Source organism: Diabrotica virgifera, chromosome 1 (genome assembly GCF_917563875.1).
Source record: "Diabrotica virgifera virgifera chromosome 1, PGI_DIABVI_V3a".
Classification (NCBI taxonomy): Eukaryota; Metazoa; Arthropoda; class Insecta; order Coleoptera; family Chrysomelidae; genus Diabrotica; species Diabrotica virgifera.
Window position 1 is genome coordinate 215,060,054 of NC_065443.1, and position 20,152 is coordinate 215,080,205.

The 20,152-nt window shown below is 33.7% G+C and overlaps 1 protein-coding gene across 3 annotated transcripts in view; it reads left to right on the forward strand.

Moving 5' to 3' along the window:
* Nucleotides 1-20,152, forward strand: part of LOC114326422 (protein split ends) — a 507,603-nt gene that overhangs the window by 454,568 nt on the left and 32,883 nt on the right. For all 3 annotated transcript variants that reach the window (XM_050647093.1, XM_050647097.1, XM_050647099.1), the window contains exon 9: nt 2,305-2,904. In XM_050647093.1, coding sequence (XP_050503050.1) covers nt 2,305-2,904 — 600 coding nt within the window. The remainder of the gene's footprint in view (nt 1-2,304; nt 2,905-20,152) is intronic.

Below are 20,152 nucleotides of genomic sequence, written 5' to 3' on the forward strand. Positions count from 1 at the left end.
AATAAAATTATTTTTATGAAAGAGAAAAAGGTAACATCAAAATAAAAAAGTTAGTAAAATGTGTAGCAGACCAAAGGAGTTGACTAAAGTTATTGAATGAGATGAATGAAGCGAAGGTGACATAACAGGCAACAAAACAAAGTGATTATGTGGTAAGAGAGAGAACATTCCAAAGAGAGACAAGTAAACCAGATCAAGATTTAAGGGCTATTATCAGTAAGAGAATGAGAGTCTAAATAAATTAAGATAAAAATTTGTGATATAAGAGCTGTAGGACCCGAAATGACTGAAACATGAGGTAAGACAAGAAAAAACACACAACTATAGGAATAGAAAATAAATGTAAAAGAAGATGGGAAATAAAAGAAAGAGGAAAGTAAGAAAATGTAAAGAAGAAGAAATGGAAAGGAGGAAAAGAAAAAAGAAAAAAAGGAAAAGAAGAGAAGAAAGAGGAAAAGAAAAACAGAAAAGAAGAATCGAAACTATGGTAGGAATCGGATAAAGTAGGAGAAAGGGGTGAAGGTAAAGAGAAGGTGCAAGTCTAGATGTGTGTTAATGGGTGATTAGTAAGGAAATAGAAGAATGTTAGAAACTAGTGGGGCGTTGGGAAAGAGGGAACAAGGTAATGAATAGAAATAACGGAAAATGAATATGGGAGAGTATAAGAAGGATTAAAGTTGGGTTAGGGGAATAATTGTCGATGGATAGGAGTAAAAGGACGATTAAGAGTGGTTTGACGATTAACACAATTAGGGCTAGTCCTCATGTCTCTAGAAATCTCAAGGTCCTCATACAGATCCAACCGTAGAGTGTTCCTGTCTTGGATGTTGTGGATTAATTTAACACCATCAGGGATGCTGAGATTGTGATTGTTAACTTTTAGGTGATGAGAAAAAGCTGAAGTAGTATCTCTCTTAGAATGTTCAGCAGATCTGGTTGATAGTGATCTGCAAGTCCTGCCGATGTAAGAGGCATCACAATCAGAACAAGTCAATCTGTAGACTCCACTACGGTTCATATAGTGTATTGTATCTTTTGTATTTGTCAAAAAGTGGCCAAGGGTGTTACCAACTTTGAAAGAAATATGTATGTTTTCTGAAGAATTAGATACAATACGTTTAATCTTTTCAGATAGAGTGGGGTTGTGATATGGTAATGACCTGTAAATGGGTGAAGAGGAAGAGGACTGACGGAAAGCCGAATTTTGTAACATTCTAGATTCTCTTTTACGGATGAGTTTGACTATTATAGAGGGATCGTAACCATTGTTGACAGCTATTTGTTTTATGATGTTGAGTTCGTTATTGAATGAGTCTGTTGGCATAGGTATAGAAAAAAGTCTGTGTATGAAACTTCTAAAAGCTGCTAATTTGTGTGATAGAGGATGATTAGAAGAGAAATGAATAACGTGGTCCGTTTGGGTGGGTTTACGAAAGATACCAAAGTTGAATTGGTCGTTAAGTCTGGAAATAGATAAATCAAGAAAGTTAATGGACTGAGAAGACTTCTTTAACCACTGCTGCTGGAAGCCTTCATGGTATTTCTTCTTGAACGATTTTATCCCATCCTAAACAACATAAAGTGTAATTAGATTTGGCTGTCACATATTTTATTTTCCTTTTCGTTACTAATCCATTATATTTTATTAATTCCATTGTTTACAATTATCTCTTTAATTATAATCTACTCTTGATCTGTATTCTTTTAGTTATTTTAACTTTAATTTTTTTCCATAATTTCCTTTACTATTTTAACAGACAGAATCATCATTACAACAGTATACAGCCAAATTTAAACATTCCTCACCATGTTAGGCAACCAACCTTGTCTTGTCATGTCACTCTTTGTCATTCCTTTTCATTTTACATCAGTTGGTCTGTGCTAATTCAAATGGCAAGTACCTAGTTTTTTCGAGCAGGGAAGCATGTTGCTCTTTAGGCACATACATATTTTAATCTAGTAACATCGACTTGTAGTCATAATATTTTATCATAAGGTACAATGTAGGCCATATATTTTGAAGTTACCACCTTCATTGGTGTGCTAGTTACAAATACTTTGCGGAATGTAAGTATTCTCCACATAATTTTCTCATTAACAGTCACAATTTTAACCTTTTTGCCTTAATCTAACGTGGAAATACTTCATTCCAGGCACTGAAGATGTTCTGTTCAGAACGAAAACGTTTTGCAATCCATGTGGATGACTTTTAGAAGTTTTAAATAAACTATTTTATACCAAAATACAATTTGAAGTTTTTACTTCTGTATAGAGTATTGATTTCTTATAATTAACATTTTGCAGGGAGTGTATCAGTAGCCGGAATTAAGGGCCAAAAAGACAACATCCTTTCTAGTCCACCTCCAGCTGTGACAAGCCCGAGAATATCCAATCCGAGGCCTCCTAGCCCAGTCCACGTGCCTCCGCCTGCTTCACCACCCCCAAGGCCTCCTAGTCTCAGTTCCAACTCGAGCGACAGCGACATTACCCCACCTAGTCCTTCCCTAGAGGAGAGAATAAAGTCGCTGGACGAAAAGTACGAGAAATGGTCCGGATCGAGAGCTCTGAGCGCAGCTGGTGGTGATGCTCTCGCTCTCATAGACGCCAATTTGGAAAAATTCCGCCAGAGGCACAAAATTCTAGATCTGGACCTGAAAGAAGTCCAGCCTTCTGAAATAGTCAAATCTGTGATGGCAAAACGGTCAGTTTTTGACGAGGACCTTAAACGGTTAGAAAACGTCGGAGAAAAGTATGAGCCAAAGGATTTTTCGTTTTTTCCTAGGACCCCACTGATCACGCAAACTTCAGTACCTGCTTCACCGTTGTTGGCACCGCCTGCATTAAAACTTAATACAGCCACTGCATTACCCAAAACGCCAACGTTGCTATCACCGAGATCATCCGGTAAGTGGAATTAGATTAATATTTTCATCCGTATATGTTACGAATAATCTAATAAAGTTACGGGTTTATTTAAGTTTTAAATTAATCCATTATCAATAAATTTGATCGAATTCGTCTATTTTTTTAAATATCTTTCAGAAAGGAACCTTCTTTTTCTTCTTCTATATATATTATCGGTTTACAACGTTCTCCGTCTTCCGATACCCGTTCGCCATTCCTCTCTGTCCGCACATTGATCTACTTGCAGACCTCTTTCATCCATGGCTTTGTTTATTCCTGCCTGCCAACTTTTCCTCAGTCTACCTCTTCTTTTTCTACCTTGCGGTCTCCAGTTTTGTACTTGTTTTGGGATTCTGTCTTCGTGCATTCTTTGTACGTGACCAAACGATCGTAGTTGTATTTCGTTGATTTCATCATTTATTGTATGTGTGACCTTCATTATTTCTCGTATCCGTTCATTGGTGACACGTTCTCTTCTTGATCTTCCTGCAGCTCTTCTCCAGAAATCCATTTCGGTGACCTCTAACATTCGTTTTGATTTTTCCTTCATAGGCCATACTTCGCAGCTGTATGCTATAATGCTTTTCGCTACGGCGTTATAGATCTTTTTAAGATCTATATATTTTTCTTCTTCTTCTTTGAATACCGTACCCAAAATGTAGGCGTGGGTAGCTTCGAGGACAATTTGCCGATATTGTTCTCGATCTTGCGAGGCATGTATCGCTTCATCTGCTGATAAACCAATCCATTGACGAAGGTTTCGAAGCCATGGATATTTCTTTCTACCAATTCTTGATTTTCCCTCGATCTTTCAGTTGAGTATTAATTATTGCATTTTTATCCTCTTCGTCAAGTCACCTTGGCCTTGATATATTCTGTTTAAAACTTCTACGTTTGAAATGTGTTGAACCCTTAGGCCTTAGAGGATGGAAAATTTTACAAAAATTTTCCATCCTTTAAAGTTGAACCCATGATATTTTGAGCATTCTACAATATGGCCACATCTCGAAGGCATTTAATTTGTTCATCATATTAACCTTTATGATCCAGGTTTCACATCCATACAGTAATCCAGGTTACGCGTAATATTTTAGGAACTTGATTCTTAGGTGTAAGTTCAGCTGATAATTTTGCACAATATAGATCTAAGTTTCATAAATGTTCCTCTTGCAGTTTTTATAAATGAGTTTTAATTTCTATACGAATTTCTTCATCAGGATTAATAAGTGTCTCGTTTATCCAACATCATAGGTATTTACAATGGTAACTTTTGTAATCAGCTCGTTGTTGACAATAACAAACCACACGTAATTTCTCTTTGAAGTATTTGGAGCATATATCTGCATATCTGATAAGTTATGATAAGTTAATAGTTTCTCCCCCTAAGGCTTCATTAATATTATTTCCGAGTACATGATAAAGAAAGTTGGTGATAATACACAACCTTGTCTGACACCTATTTGAATGAAAATTTTGTCTGTTCTCTCCGTCTACCAGAATGAAGCTCCTTGATTCCAATATAGATGTTGTAAAATTCGCAGATCTTTATCATCATATATTCCAATCATTTCTAGATACTCACTGCTATCATGTTGGACCCTATCAAAAACCCTTTTAGGCCAGGGTAATAAGACAAAAATATACCCTGTTCGTGACACTTCAGCAGCCAGGGTACTAAAGCGTTTTTTCGACAAGTAATACCTATAGGAACAAATTGTAACTATTTCCCACGGTTCTTAGACATAACTACGGTTGCCTAAATCGACTAACCAATGAACATTAAGGGTGAGATTACGTCACGAGAGTTTACTGTCATTTGAATCGTAATATGATTTTTTTCGAATCATGAGAAAACCAAGTATTTTAGAAAAATTTAAACGCAGGATGCAAGATTACATTATTACCGAGGGCGGAAAGCCCCTTAGAATAAACAAGCAGATTCTATTGAATGAAATATTTGAAATTAAATATCACACTTCTCTTTTATTTTCAGCCCTGTAACTTATTAAAATAAACATTATAGAAGTTTTCAGGGACTTTCAGCCCTCGGTAATAATGTAGTCTTTCATTCTGAGTTTAAATTTTTCAAAAATATTGATTAGTTTTCTCAGGATTCGAACAAAATGAATACAATTAAAACACATTGAGAATTTTGACATGCGTCAAAATTTTGCATTAACTCGAATGTAAAATTCTGAACTGTTGAATTCCAGATTCCCTAATAATTATTGTACATCAAAAGACATTAGAAACTATTTGTAGAGGATTGAAATCTGTATTGGAAATAACTGTTAAAATTGGTCTACGTAATTAAACATATTCCAATATTTTGTAAAAATGTAATACATTTTAGTTTTCAGCCCAAACTTAGGCCACACACAATGCAATAATGTTCACATTTTTGAACTGTCAATATTTTTATTTTATCATCTATTGTTTAAAAACAATACAGTTGATAAGATACCCTCAGTTGCAGAGAAAGGATTAATAATAAAGATTTTTTTATTCAGTCAATGGTGTGAGCACTGTCAGTTAAATAGTAACGTGTGGCCTTACTTTTACACGCATACCTATTGTGGCAAATGTATCATATTTTTCAAAATTTTTGAATACATTTAAATCGTAGAACAATTTTAACTTTTGATTTTAATACATATTTTAATTCTCTACACTTGATGTAAAATAATTAGGGAAGCAGGAATTCAACAATTCAGAATTTTACATTGAGTTTCCTATGGCCCTTTTTACGATTGACCACCCGGTATAAAGATAAAATGTGTACTATTTGTCTAATTATTTCATAATAACACAAATAATACACATATATACACAATAACACACATTCAATGATCGAAAATCATTTAGAAATATGGGAGTGTAAACTCTTGTGACGTAAAGTCAAAAATATAAGTCTCCCCACCACCGTCGAACAAGACAACCGTAATAAAGTCTAATAACCGTGACTATTTCCTGCGTAGGATCTGGCAGCCATTTTTATTTATAAACAATTAACTGTCAAAAAATGGCATTTTGCCCTTTTTTTCAAATCAATGGAAAACAGTTAAACTTATGATGTTTTTAGTACAAATATCTTTGAGATTATGGAAAAAGCTTTAAAATGACATATTACAAAGTTTGATATACTCATTTATTGTTAATATAATTGCGAAAAAAGGTCGGAATTGCAAAAAAAATTATTTTCGCAATAACTGTTGTAAAAATTAGTGTACAGGTTTGAAATTTTTGCCAAATGAGGGTTCTTTGGTGCTTAGTATGTGATAAAAATTTCAAAGCGATTCATTCAATTGTTTAAATTTTATTTGAATTGTTTATCTCAGAGAGCATTTTTTTTGCAATAACATAAGTCAGAATAAAATGACGTTAGAACCATTCCACAGGTGTCAAATGGAAGAGCATGAGCTATATTTTCAACTTGGTTTAAAGAAAGCGAATAAAAAATGCATTTATTAGTAATAAATAATGATGAAAAAGTATCGTAAATCTTTCCTTATAAACTTTTTGAATAACGTTTTTCAAAAAAATTAACTTTTTTACCCTGTTTTAAGTGCACACCTACCAAGTAATGTTATTTATATCATAATTGATAAAAATTGTAATAAATATATATAATTTCTTATATAACAAAATAAAAAGTTTATAAGGAAAGATTTACGATACTTTTGCATAATTATTTATTAGGGGAAGGTGAGGTAAAATGGGATACTTAACGTTTGAGGCTGTATAACACCGAAACTATGTATTGGAGGCTACTCATATTTTGGCACAGTGAAAACTCATTATTTTTGTATCAAAAGCACAAAAAAGATTTTTTTTTATAAATGTATAAAAAAGTTATATGCAAAAATTTGACACCAATACAATTTCCCATTTTACCCCCCACTGTGTGGGTAAAACGGGATACACCGTGGGGGTAAAATGGGATAGGATTTTTCTATGTTATTTTAATTAATTTTCTCTTTTTTTAAAGTTTAATTTTTTTTATTTTTATGCAAAATACAACAACTTAAACTCAAAAATTCAAAAGGAACGAAAAAAAGCAATTAACTAAATAAGAAATAACGATGGGTTAAACCCAAAAACCCAATATTAATAGGAATAATAATACAGAACATTTTGCTTAAATATTAATAGGAATAATAATACCGAACATTTTGCATAAATATTAATAGGAATAATAATACCGAAAATTTTGCTTAAATATTAATAGGAATAATAATACCGAACATTTTTCTTAACTTAATCATATCTGCAATATTCGCAAATAAATACATCATCATCGCTGTTAACTCCTGCACAAGCCTCATGTCCCCATTTTTTACAATTGCAGCATTGTATACAGCCTTCTCTATTGTTGCAATAGAAGCATTCCTCATCTGCACTACTATTACTTTCATCTTCAGGTTGTATGTTTTTAGCCTTCTTAGAAGTATTTTCTTTTTTTACGGTTTTCTGCTTTAGAATCTTGGTCTTTGAGTTAACATTTTTAACATTAACTTTTGGTTTTCTGGTAGCTAGAGATGTCTCCAATTCTTCTTTATAAGGGGTGCTTGTTAATATGACAGTTTTACCTTTATTTTTACTCTGTTGCTTAATTTGTTTTTGCGGTGCTTTTGGATAGGGAACAACTTGTTCTGGAGAAAATAGATCTAAACCAGTGCTTGTTGAGGGCATGTCCATAAGCAAATCTTTAGAAGATTCATTATTTTGTCTTTCTGGAGTAACTTGTTCTTCGACAGGCTGGTCATTTTTTGGATTGACTTTTTTCGGGGCTGGATATGTTTTCTTTAATATTTGGCTCATGATCAGTAGGCAAAGCTGCAGCGAACATCTCTTCTGTAAAAACAGTACGATTCAGTGGGAAAATTCCTGTTTTTTTGGAAACCATTAATGGCATTTAATGGAGTAGATGCTCGTAGGTAAGCTTTTCCAAATAGGTGAGGCACCTCTGAGATAGTTGGATGATTTCTCTATTTCTTGCGTATAAAATGTACTTAACGGATACATTAAGGAAACTTCCAAGGGCTGCATCCTATGGCTCGTATGAGGAGGCAGGCAAATTATTTTCACTCCATTTTCACGTGCTTTATCAATAATAGCAATATTTTTTGTATGGGTTTTATGGCCATCCAAGATTAAGAGAGATGGGTTTTCTTTTGATGATGGAATGTTATGAAGAAAATGGTCAAACCATTGTTCAAACAAGTTAAGCTGCATCCAACCAGATTTATCAGTAACGACTAAGGTTCCTGGCGGTGCACCCTCTCAGAACTGCGGCTTCATACGAACTCTGGGAATTATGATCATTGGAGGAACAAATATTCCACTGGCACTCATGCAGATTACAGCAGTAGAAAGCTCCCCTTGTTCTGCAGATGTTAGGGTGCCGACCTGTTTTCTACCCTTGACAGCAATCACTTTTGATGGACGACCGTGAACTGTTGTAATCCCGCTTTCGTCAGCGTTAAAAATACGGGAGGGTGGAAAATTCATTTTTTCTTGAAGAGGCTCCAAAATGTCAAAAAATGATGAAACTGCTTCCTTGTTAAAACCTCGAGCACGTGCAGCTGATGTTGCTTCAGGAAAACGGAGCGAAAGTTTATTCCGTTTCAAAAAAGCGCGAAGCCATTCCCACCCAGCCAACTTGGTGTTTTTGTTGAAATGATGTTTGATGTTGTTTTTCTCAGACATCTGATATGCCAAGCTACGGATGGAACGAGTTGTAAGACCGAACATCATAGTTTCCATATTCTTTGCATATGTTACCAATTGTTGCTCCAACTCTAGAGGAAATGTAGGCAGTGGCTCCCAAGTAATTTAGAATGACCTGTTGCGGATTTATTTCTTCCTTTGAACCTTCTTTCCAATGTTGATTTTGGAACTCCATATTTTTTGGATGCTTTTAGAAATCCACAAGTTCCTTTTTCTAATGCTTCCAAAGCGCTGGCCATAGATTTTTCAGACCATTTTTGACGCTCAGTCTTTCGTTGGTAATTTCTAGGCATCTGAAACAAAAACAATTCTTCTAAGTTTATTCTTATATTATCCTAAACAAACTTGAACATTTTTTGCCTTTAAAAGTCTTTTATTTAAAAAAAAATATGATTTTGACGTAACTATAGGATTTTCACATAAGGGGTAAAATGGGATATCCCGGTTATTTCCCGTTTTACCCCACATGCTGTTTAAAAAAAACTTACCTTGTATACTCAATATGAGTTGGTTCACTCAAAAAACTTATTCACGTTATGCACAGGGCACTACACATCATCTGAGTTCAAAAATTATTTCAAAAACGCTGGACGGAAGGGCCGCCCGAGAACTTTATCGTGCCGATCTATTATCGTTATGGTACTAGATATTGGCATTCTATAAAAATAACAAAGTTACTCGTTATTTTGATATTTTAGAAACACCTACTGTACTTAAAAGTATTTTATGGTTCTACGCATCATTAATTCCTGCATTTGAGAAAATGTTCGATGCCATATTTCGGGGACACACTATAGATGTGTAGATTATTGCATAAATCAATAGAATATTATAGTCATACTTTCATTTCAAATTAGTTCATTTTTCTGAGAAATTAATAGTTTACAATATTTGCATTTCATTCTATTTCGATTACGCCAGTCAATGCGCGAGATTAAGAACAAGATATTATCTCCAAATTCTATCCATGGATTTTAATGAAATTTTGGGAGTAGCCCAATCTCCTAATTCAAAGTCTATCCTATATACTATGGCGCTTTTATCATGGGGGAAGTTCCCACCACTTCTCAGGGGTGAAATATTTTTATTTTCGAATTACATGGAGAAAAAGGAAGATTTTTAAGAAAATTTAAAAATTCATTCTATAATTTGATCACATTTTTTAAAAAAACCATTCATTTTAAACCCGTTTAACTTTTTGAAAGTAGAAATAACACTATATTAAAAGGTATTGAGAAGAAAAACAATGCATTTAAATTATGGTGGATGGGGAGTTAAATGTATATACTTTTCATTTTTCCTTAAAGTACATTAGTCATTATATTTATAATGTCGAAGAAATAATGAAATAAATGAGGAATTGAAGGGGCAAGATATAGTCAGGAGAATAAAGAGACAAAGATTGAGATGGCTTGGGCATGTATGGAGAGCAGGAGAAGAGGCGATAGTAAACATAGTAACAAAGTGGTCTCCGGCCGGTAGGAGACGAAGAGGAAGACCGAGGTCCAAATGGCTGGAAGAGGTGAAGCGAGATCTAGAGGACATGGGAATTAGAAATGCAGAAGAAAGAGCAAGAGACAGAAGGAGCTGGAACCGGATATGTAATGCAGTCTAAGAAAAGAAGAATGGAGGACTGATCCACCTCGAAAACATGGATCTAGAGAGCCTGTGAAGGCGGCGCTACCCCCACGGGGGTGTTTTAGCCACTATATATATATATATTACATGGAGAAAAAGGAAGATTTTTAAGAAAATTTAAAAATTCATTCTATAATTTGATCACATTTTTTAAAAAAACCATTCATTTTAAACCCGTTTAACTTTTTGAAAGTAGAAATAACACTATATTAAAAGGTATTGAGAAGAAAAACAATGCATTTAAATTATGGTGGATGGGGAGTTAAATGTATATACTTTTCATTTGTCCTTAAAGTACATTAGTCATTATATTTTTTGCGCCATATCTCGCTTAGTTTGTAAGTAACCGACATTTAACGGTGCTCGTTTTAAAGGCCTTTTCAAACACTACAAAAGGTGTTGGTAGCATTATACACCTAAAACCTACCGTTCCTCTGTTATTTCAAGTTGAATACACCAATTTGAGCATGCACCAAAAAACAAACTATTTTCACCTACCATATCTCTTTTTGTATTATAAATAGAACATTTACGAAGGAACGAATCTCTTTATTATTTATAATCTAAAAAATGTTTTATATAGAGTTTTTAGTTCGATGCATAGTTTTTAAGGTATTCACAAAAAATCCGTCCGAAAAGGTGTCATTTTTCAATGAAAATGGCCAATTTTCAACTACGCATAACTCAAAAAGTATTGAGTTCTCAAAAAAAAGTATAGACCAGTTTTTGCTTAGAAATAGGTTCTTCAGCCACTTCCGTGCTTATTTTGACCAACAAATTTTCCACCCCCTTGAAGAAGTGGGAACCGCCCCAAGATAAAAGCGCCATAGTATATAGGGTAGATTTTGTTTCTTGAGCTATTCCCTACTTACTGTGAAAATATCAAGTACATCAATGTAGTAGGATGGAATTCGGAGCCAAATACCCTCATTGACTGCTCTACAATAATGCTCTGCTATGAACGCGTGAGAGAGGACACACATAAGATTATAGCAAAATTTCTATTTACCGTAACTTTTCGAGTTTTTGAGCTACAGCAATAAATTTTATGTCATTGGAGAGGTAATTTTGCATTCTTTCAAAATGTGTTAAAATATACAGGGCGTATCAAAAAAATTAAGATTTTTTATTCATTTCCGGTTCAACCGTAAGCCATGTTTTTGGTAAAATTTATTGTGATAATAGATAATAAAATACCATATATGTCTGCAAAATTTCAAATTTTAGTTTCTATTAAGAAGGAAGTTACGGGCACTCGAATATTTTTTTATAAAAAATTCATAACTCCCCTCCTATGGGGAGTTAAGATATATGACTAATGTCATTTAGTTTACTGATAGGATATCAAAAATATATCAAAAAATAAAAAAATTCCTTGGAGCCATTTTTGAGAAAATCTAGTTCAAATTTATGTCAAAATTTGACCCCTTAAATATAGGCAACCCGTAACTTTTTCTGAAAAACGATAACATCTTTCTTATAGCCCCATCTTTAGGCTATATAACGACTTCTTCAAATTAAACTTATCTTCAAAAACTTTTTAGATAGATAGGGAAATGTGTCGGGGGGGCGGTCGGCCATGTTGGCCGCCATTTTGAATTTGGAAATGTCAAATTCCGTACTTTTATTTACCTATCGATGAGCTTACTTTGAGTTGAATTTCATTTATTTCTGTCAAAATTTGCAAAAATGGGCCCTAAATAACCCCCCTATTTCGGCCCCCCTTTGAGAGATTTTTTTTAAAAGCTTAGTTTCTCGACAAAATACTTTTAAACTTACTCATACCGAATTTCATCAAAATCGGTCCAGTAGTTTTTGCTGGGCGGTGGCGTAGTACGTACGTACGTACGTACGTACATACTTCCGACATGTTTTTTTTATTTCCACTAGGAAGAATTTCCTGTAGCTGGCTGTATACCATTAATTACAAGTAAAATTTAATAAAAAATTTTGGTCTTGGTAAAAGGTATATTATTTTAAAAAGCCCTATAGGGCTACAAACATCGAACAGAACGTTTTCGCTCTAAAAAGAGCATCATCAGTGTTGCCTAAAATAAGTATAACCATATTAATTATCAAAATGTTGAATTTAAAGTGATGACCAAGGTAGAATCAAAGTTTGGTTATACTTACAAGAACATGGTGAGCCAACCAAAAAATACGAAGGTCAAAGCCTTTCAAAAATGGACTAAAAGTCACATCAAAATGCTAACATAGCAAATTCCAAAGGATGGATATAATCCCTAAGGATATGGCCCTAGGATAACATATGACTCCCACACGTTGTAAGTGGGTCAAAGGTAACAAATTAGGTCATTATGTTACAAGAGCTGACAGGCAACTAAGATATGAGATATCAAAAGCGAATCTGTCTGATGTCAAGACAACAATTGTCAATGGAACTTGAAGTATCATGAAAAATTGGTTACACAGCTACTAAATTTATAGTTGTTTATAGTACAAGCAATGATAACAGCTAACATCAGTGTGTTGGAATTATAAAAATAAAGAGTTAGTGAGAATAAATTATCTAGATGTAAAATAGAAGGGGGGAATTTGAGTACCCACAATCATCAATGAAGTGTACGTAAATTGATGAAGAAAGATAGGCAAAACAACATACAGATAATGTAATGTATGGTTTATGTTTTGAAATTAGATAATTTATATTTGTGAACCAACACAAATGATGGCTGAGAGGCTGGCTGAAAAACTAGAGACAAAATAGGGGTCGTGATATCAAATGCTGAAAAAGTTGTAAATGCAAAATCTTATTTATAAATTAATAAAATATAGATGGGTTCATCAACACAAATTTACAAGACTGAAAAGGTTGTATTACAAGCTTAGTCCAAATTTCTTTATTATGTCCTTTTATGTTAAATAACATCTAGGGCAAAGAAAAATTAATAACTTGGATAAAAGTGTCTAAGCTACAACTAAAGTGGGGTCAGATGAAGATAAGTGTTGAGTAAGATTATTGACTATATGAGAAAATTAAAAATTGTGTTTATTTGAGATAGATGAGTTTGTGGTAGATAAAGTAAATTTGACATCACTATTGAGACTAATTAACATTATTGAGAGACTGGGGACTCCAGAGACCAGGCAACCAAACAAACCAAATGATGAATGAAAGGTTGGCTGAATGGAATAACTACTAGATGTGTGAAACTTGAAAGATATATTGTACAGTATTATTGGTTGATTTAGTTTAGAATGAAATAGTTATGATTGGACACTAAACGAAAAACGGTTTGAAAAGATGATGTGGAGAGAATGGGATATATATTGAATAGATATAGTTGTGTACAAGTTGTGACAAATGGATGTTGTGGATATAGTTGAAATTGCTTTGTTTGGGAGAAGAAAAATTTTTTGAAGAAAGGATTAGATGATTATCGAAAATTGAGTGAACATGTGGATGTGTGTGAATAAGAAGAGAAAAGAAAGAAATAGAACAATATTGGTAGATGCGAATAATTAGGAGAAATAAAGTAATATAAGAAACAGATTTATAATGTAATTTATGAGAAAAGTTGACGATGTAACGGTTGAAAGTCACGATTGAAAGACACATGGCGATTAACACAATTTGGACTTCTCTGTTTCTCTTTGACTATTTCAAGATCCTCGTATAGGTCCAATCTCAGAAAGTTTTTATCGGGAATGTTATGTATTAGGGATACGTTATCAGGGATATTGAGAGTATGGTTGTTTTGTTTAAGATGTTGAGAGAAGGTTGATGTATTCTCTCTTTTAGTATGTTCAAGTGAACGGGAGGCAAGTGACCTACAAGTTCTCCCTATATATGTGGCATCACAATCAGAGCATTGCAATTTATAGACACCGCTACGATTCATGTAGTTAATAGGGTCTTTGGAGTTGGAAAGGCACTGTCCTAAATTACTTGATACCTTAAATGAAATTTGAATGTTATCAACTGATCTTTTAATAATATCTCTAATATCTCCAGACAAACGTTCATGATGATATGGTAAGGAAGTGTAAATGGGTTTGGTGGTCGAATCTCTGGGGAACGCAGCCTCTCTCAAGACTCTCAGTTGTCTCTTATGGATAAACTTGTCTATGATGTTAGGTTCGTAACCATTATTGAAGGCTATTTGTTTGAGAATGTTCAATTCTTTGTTGTAATTGGATTGTGATAGAGGGGTAGTTTCTAAACGGTGTATGAAACTGTGAAATGCTGAATATTTGTGTGAAATGGGGTGATTAGATGATAGGGGTATGACATGGTCCGTCTGTGTTGGTTTCCTATAGATACTGAAATCGAAATGGTCATTTAATCTGGTGATAGTGAGGTCAAGAAAGTTAATGGATTGGGATAATTCTAGTTCCATGGTGAACTTAATATTAGGATGGATTTGGTTGATTTTAGAAAGAAGTGAATCAGCTAAATTAGAATTCCCGGCTATGAATAACAAACAGTCATCCACATAACGAAACCAGTGTAGAATCTCCGGATTTTTCATGATCTGTGTGGATTCTAGATGATCCATGAAAATATCAGCTAAGAGAGGGGATAGGCAACTACCCATGGCTAAGCCATCAGGTTGTCTGTAAAATTTGTTGTTGAAAACAAAAAAGTCTTGAGCTAGACAAAATTGTAATAATTGGATGATGGAATCTGTAGTAGACATGGTGATTGAACTGGCTCTAAGAAGAGAGTGTACCAGATTAATCTGGTACACTCTCTTCTTAGAGCCAGTTCAATCACCATGTCTACTACAGATTCCATCATCCAATTATTACAATTTTGTCTAGCTCAAGACTTTTTTGTTTTCAACAACAAATTTTACAGACAACCTGATGGCTTAGCCATGGGTAGTTGCCTATCCCCTCTCTTAGCTGATATTTTCATGGATCATCTAGAATCCACACAGATCATGAAAAATCCGGAGATTCTACACTGGTTTCGTTATGTGGATGACTGTTTGTTATTCATAGCCGGGAATTCTAATTTAGCTGATTCACTTCTTTCTAAAATCAACCAAATCCATCCTAATATTAAGTTCACCATGGAACTAGAATTATCCCAATCCATTAACTTTCTTGACCTCACTATCACCAGATTAAATGACCATTTCGATTTCAGTATCTATAGGAAACCAACACAGACGGACCATGTCATACCCCTATCATCTAATCACCCCATTTCACACAAATATTCAGCATTTCACAGTTTCATACACCGTTTAGAAACTACCCCTCTATCACAATCCAATTACAACAAAGAATTGAACATTCTCAAACAAATAGCCTTCAATAATGGTTACGAACCTAACATCATAGACAAGTTTATCCATAAGAGACAACTGAGAGTCTTGAGAGAGGCTGCGTTCCCCAGAGATTCGACCACCAAACCCATTTACACTTCCTTACCATATCATCATGAACGTTTGTCTGGAGATATTAGAGATATTATTAAAAGATCAGTTGATAACATTCAAATTTCATTTAAGGTATCAAGTAATTTAGGACAGTGCCTTTCCAACTCCAAAGACCCTATTAACTACATGAATCGTAGCGGTGTCTATAAATTGCAATGCTCTGATTGTGATGCCACATATATAGGGAGAACTTGTAGGTCACTTGCCTCCCGTTCACTTGAACATACTAAAAGAGAGAATACATCAACCTTCTCTCAACATCTTAAACAAAACAACCATACTCTCAATATCCCTGATAACGTATCCCTAATACATAACATTCCCGATAAAAACTTTCTGAGATTGGACCTATACGAGGATCTTGAAATAGTCAAAGAGAAACAGAGAAGTCCAAATTGTGTTAATCGCCATGTGTCTTTCAATCGTGACTTTCAACCGTTACATCGTCAACTTTTCTCATAAATTACATTATAAATCTGTTTCTTATATTACTTTATTTCTCCTAATTATTCGCATCTACCAATATTGTTCTATTTCTTTCTTTTCTCTTCTTATTCACACACATCCACATGTTCACTCAATTTTCGATAATCATCTAATCCTTTCTTCAAAAAATTTTTCTTCTCCCAAACAAAGCAATTTCAACTATATCCACAACATCCATTTGTCACAACTTGTACACAACTATATCTATTCAATATATATCCCATTCTCTCCACATCATCTTTTCAAACCGTTTTTCGTTTAGTGTCCAATCATAACTATTTCATTCTAAACTAAATCAACCAATAATACTGTACAATATATCTTTCAAGTTTCACACATCTAGTAGTTATTCCATTCAGCCAACCTTTCATTCATCATTTGGTTTGTTTGGTTGCCTGGTCTCTGGAGTCCCCAGTCTCTCAATAATGTTAATTAGTCTCAATAGTGATGTCAAATTTACTTTATCTACCACAAACTCATCTATCTCAAATAAACACAATTTTTAATTTTCTCATATAGTCAATAATCTTACTCAACACTTATCTTCATCTGACCCCACTTTAGTTGTAGCTTAGACACTTTTATCCAAGTTATTAATTTTTCTTTGCCCTAGATGTTATTTAACATAAAAGGACATAATAAAGAAATTTGGACTAAGCTTGTAATACAACCTTTTCAGTCTTGTAAATTTGTGTTGATGAACCCATCTATATTTTATTAATTTATAAATAAGATTTTGCATTTACAACTTTTTCAGCATTTGATATCACGACCCCTATTTTGTCTCTAGTTTTTCAGCCAGCCTCTCAGCCATCATTTGTGTTGGTTCACAAATATAAATTATCTAATTTCAAAACATAAACCATACATTACATTATCTGTATGTTGTTTTGCCTATCTTTCTTCATCAATTTACGTACACTTCATTGATGATTGTGGGTACTCAAATTCCCCCCTTCTATTTTACATCTAGATAATTTATTCTCACTAACTCTTTATTTTTATAATTCCAACACACTGATGTTAGCTGTTATCATTGCTTGTACTATAAACAACTATAAATTTAGTAGCTGTGTAACCAATTTTTCATGATACTTCAAGTTCCATTGACAATTGTTGTCTTGACATCAGACAGATTCGCTTTTGATATCTCATATCTTAGTTGCCTGTCAGCTCTTGTAACATAATGACCTAATTTGTTACCTTTGACCCACTTACAACGTGTGGGAGTCATATGTTATCCTAGGGCCATATCCTTAGGGATTATATCCATCCTTTGGAATTTGCTATGTTAGCATTTTGATGTGACTTTTAGTCCATTTTTGAAAGGCTTTGACCTTCGTATTTTTTGGTTGGCTCACCATGTTCTTGTAAGTATAACCAAACTTTGATTCTACCTTGGTCATCACTTTAAATTCAACATTTTGATAATTAATATGGTTATACTTATTTTAGGCAACACTGATGATGCTCTTTTTAGAGCGAAAACGTTCTGTTCGATGTTTGTAGCCCTATAGGGCTTTTTAAAATAATATACCTTTTACCAAGACCAAAATTTTTTATTAAATTTTACTTTTTTTTATTTGCTTTTTAGACTCAGGGGGACTCAAAACGTCGAAAAAAAGTGAAATCTGAAAAAATTTTTTTTGCACGATCCTATCACTTTATTATACTATACTACGTATATAGTACGATAAAGTAAAACTTGTTTAAAACAAAAGTTACAGGCTTAAAACGTGGGACCCGAAAATTACATCAGGCACCTGTCAAAACACATATTTTGGTCTGAGAGGTCGGGTGTTTAAACTACGGCGCGTTCGAACTACAAGCCAAGGCTCATTAGACGAATGTTTTAAGTATTTTCACCGCGGCTGACGTCATTGGTAGGCCGCTAGAAGCACTATCCCGTTTTACCCAAGTATCCTATTTTACCTCACCTTCCCCTACTAATAAATGAATTTTTTATTCGCTTTTTTTTAACCAAGTTGAAAATATAGCTCATGCTCTTTCATTTGACACCTGTGGAATGGTTCTAACGTAATTTTTTTCTGACTTATGTTATTACAAAAAAAAATGCTCTCTGGGATAAACAATTTGAATAAAATTTAAACAATTGAATGAATCGCTTTGAAATTTTTGTCACATATTAAGCACAAAAGAACAATTCAGACCTTTTTTCGCAATTATATTAACAATAAATGAGTATATCAAACTTTGTAATACCTACGTCATTTTAAAGCTTTTTCCATAATCTCAAAGATATTTGTACTAAAAAAACCATAAGTTTCACTGTTTTCCATTGAATTGAAAAAAAAGGGGAAATGCTATTTTTTGACACTTAATTGTTTATAAATAAAAATGACCGCCAGATCCTACGCAGGAAATAGTTACAATTTGCTCTTATAGGTATTACCTGTCTAAAAAACTCTTCAGTACCCTGGCTGCTCGAGTGTCATGGAAAAAACCTTATTACCCTGGACTATTTTTAAAATCTATAAAGCAGCCGTAAATTATTGGTTTCTGTACTTCCCATGATCTTTAAAATAATCTTAGCATTAAAATCGCGACTGAATTCCTCCATTGCATTAGCCGCCATCTTGATTTTAAACGAGAACCGTTTTTGCTCAATATCTCCGCCATTTTCAACTTTTCTACAAAAAGTGTAAGAACTGAAATTGTTGAAAATGCGATTTTCTATAATTTCGTTTATTACAATTTTTTCGTGCGGTCGATATTTCCGAGTTATGGGGGAACATAGTGACAGAGAGAGCATGTTTATTGAATTATCTCGTTTATTATTAGTTTTACAAAAAATATGTACCTATACAAAAATGGAGAAATGTTTCATTTTTTGCTAAAATCAATATTTAAGGTAGTACGTATGCTGTAAAAGAACGAGCGTAAAACCTGGTTGGGTTTACAGCAATTGTTTTTGTTCAATATCTCAGCCTATCTCAACTTTTCGTCAAAAAAGGACAGACATTTTTGTAAATAAGATTTTCTATAATTTCGTTTATTACAATTTTTTCATGCGGTCGATATTTTCCGAATTAAGGAGGAAAACAGATACGATTAGAGCATAGTTACTGACTTATCTCTTTTATTAGGTATTAGTCTTACGACAAAAATGTACCTATACAAAAATGGAAAAAATCAAATTTTATATAATTTTGATCTCTTTCATTTTTTTGCTAAAATCAATATTTAAGCCAGTACGTATGCGGTAAAGGCGCGAGCGTAAGACCCGTTTGGTTTTACAGCAATTGTTTTTGTCCAATATCTCGACCATTTTGAAAATTTCGAGAAAATGGTAACTATTTAAATTGTTGCTATTGCGATTTTCTGCAATTTCCTCTTAGACAATTTTTTGACGCCGTCGATATTTTCGGAGTTACAGGGAGGGGGATAGTGACAAAGCATAATTATTGAATTATCTCGTTTATTATTAACTTTGCAAAAATGTACATACAAAAAAAAATAAAAAAAAAATTAAACTATTTTTTTGCTAAATTTTCGCTATTTCACATCGGTCAGACCTCTTGTTTCGAGATGTTTTTTGTCGTATCTACCCAATTTTGGCCTTCTTCGACGATGGTACTGCTAAATTAAATTCGTCAATTTCCTCTTCGAAGTCGTTCTCATCAAATTAATTTAATTTGTCAAGATTTGTGATGATGTCATCGTCGTCGTCATTATCATTGAGTACTTCCTGAAGCTGTACAACATTATTATCACAGGTTTCACCACAGCAGCTCTGGCATATGATTGAACATTTTAGACCGACTTTATGATATCCGCACCGTTTACCGCAAGATGTCTTGCATCTTGTTGGGTGGGAATTTTCCCTACCCCTACCTCGTAGATCCGCCACTGGTTCTCTCGAAAAATTGTAGGAAATCGCAATTGCAACAGGTTCAGTCCTTACACTTTTTGTCAAAAAGTTAAAAATGGCGGAGATATTGAACAAAAACAATTGCTGTAAA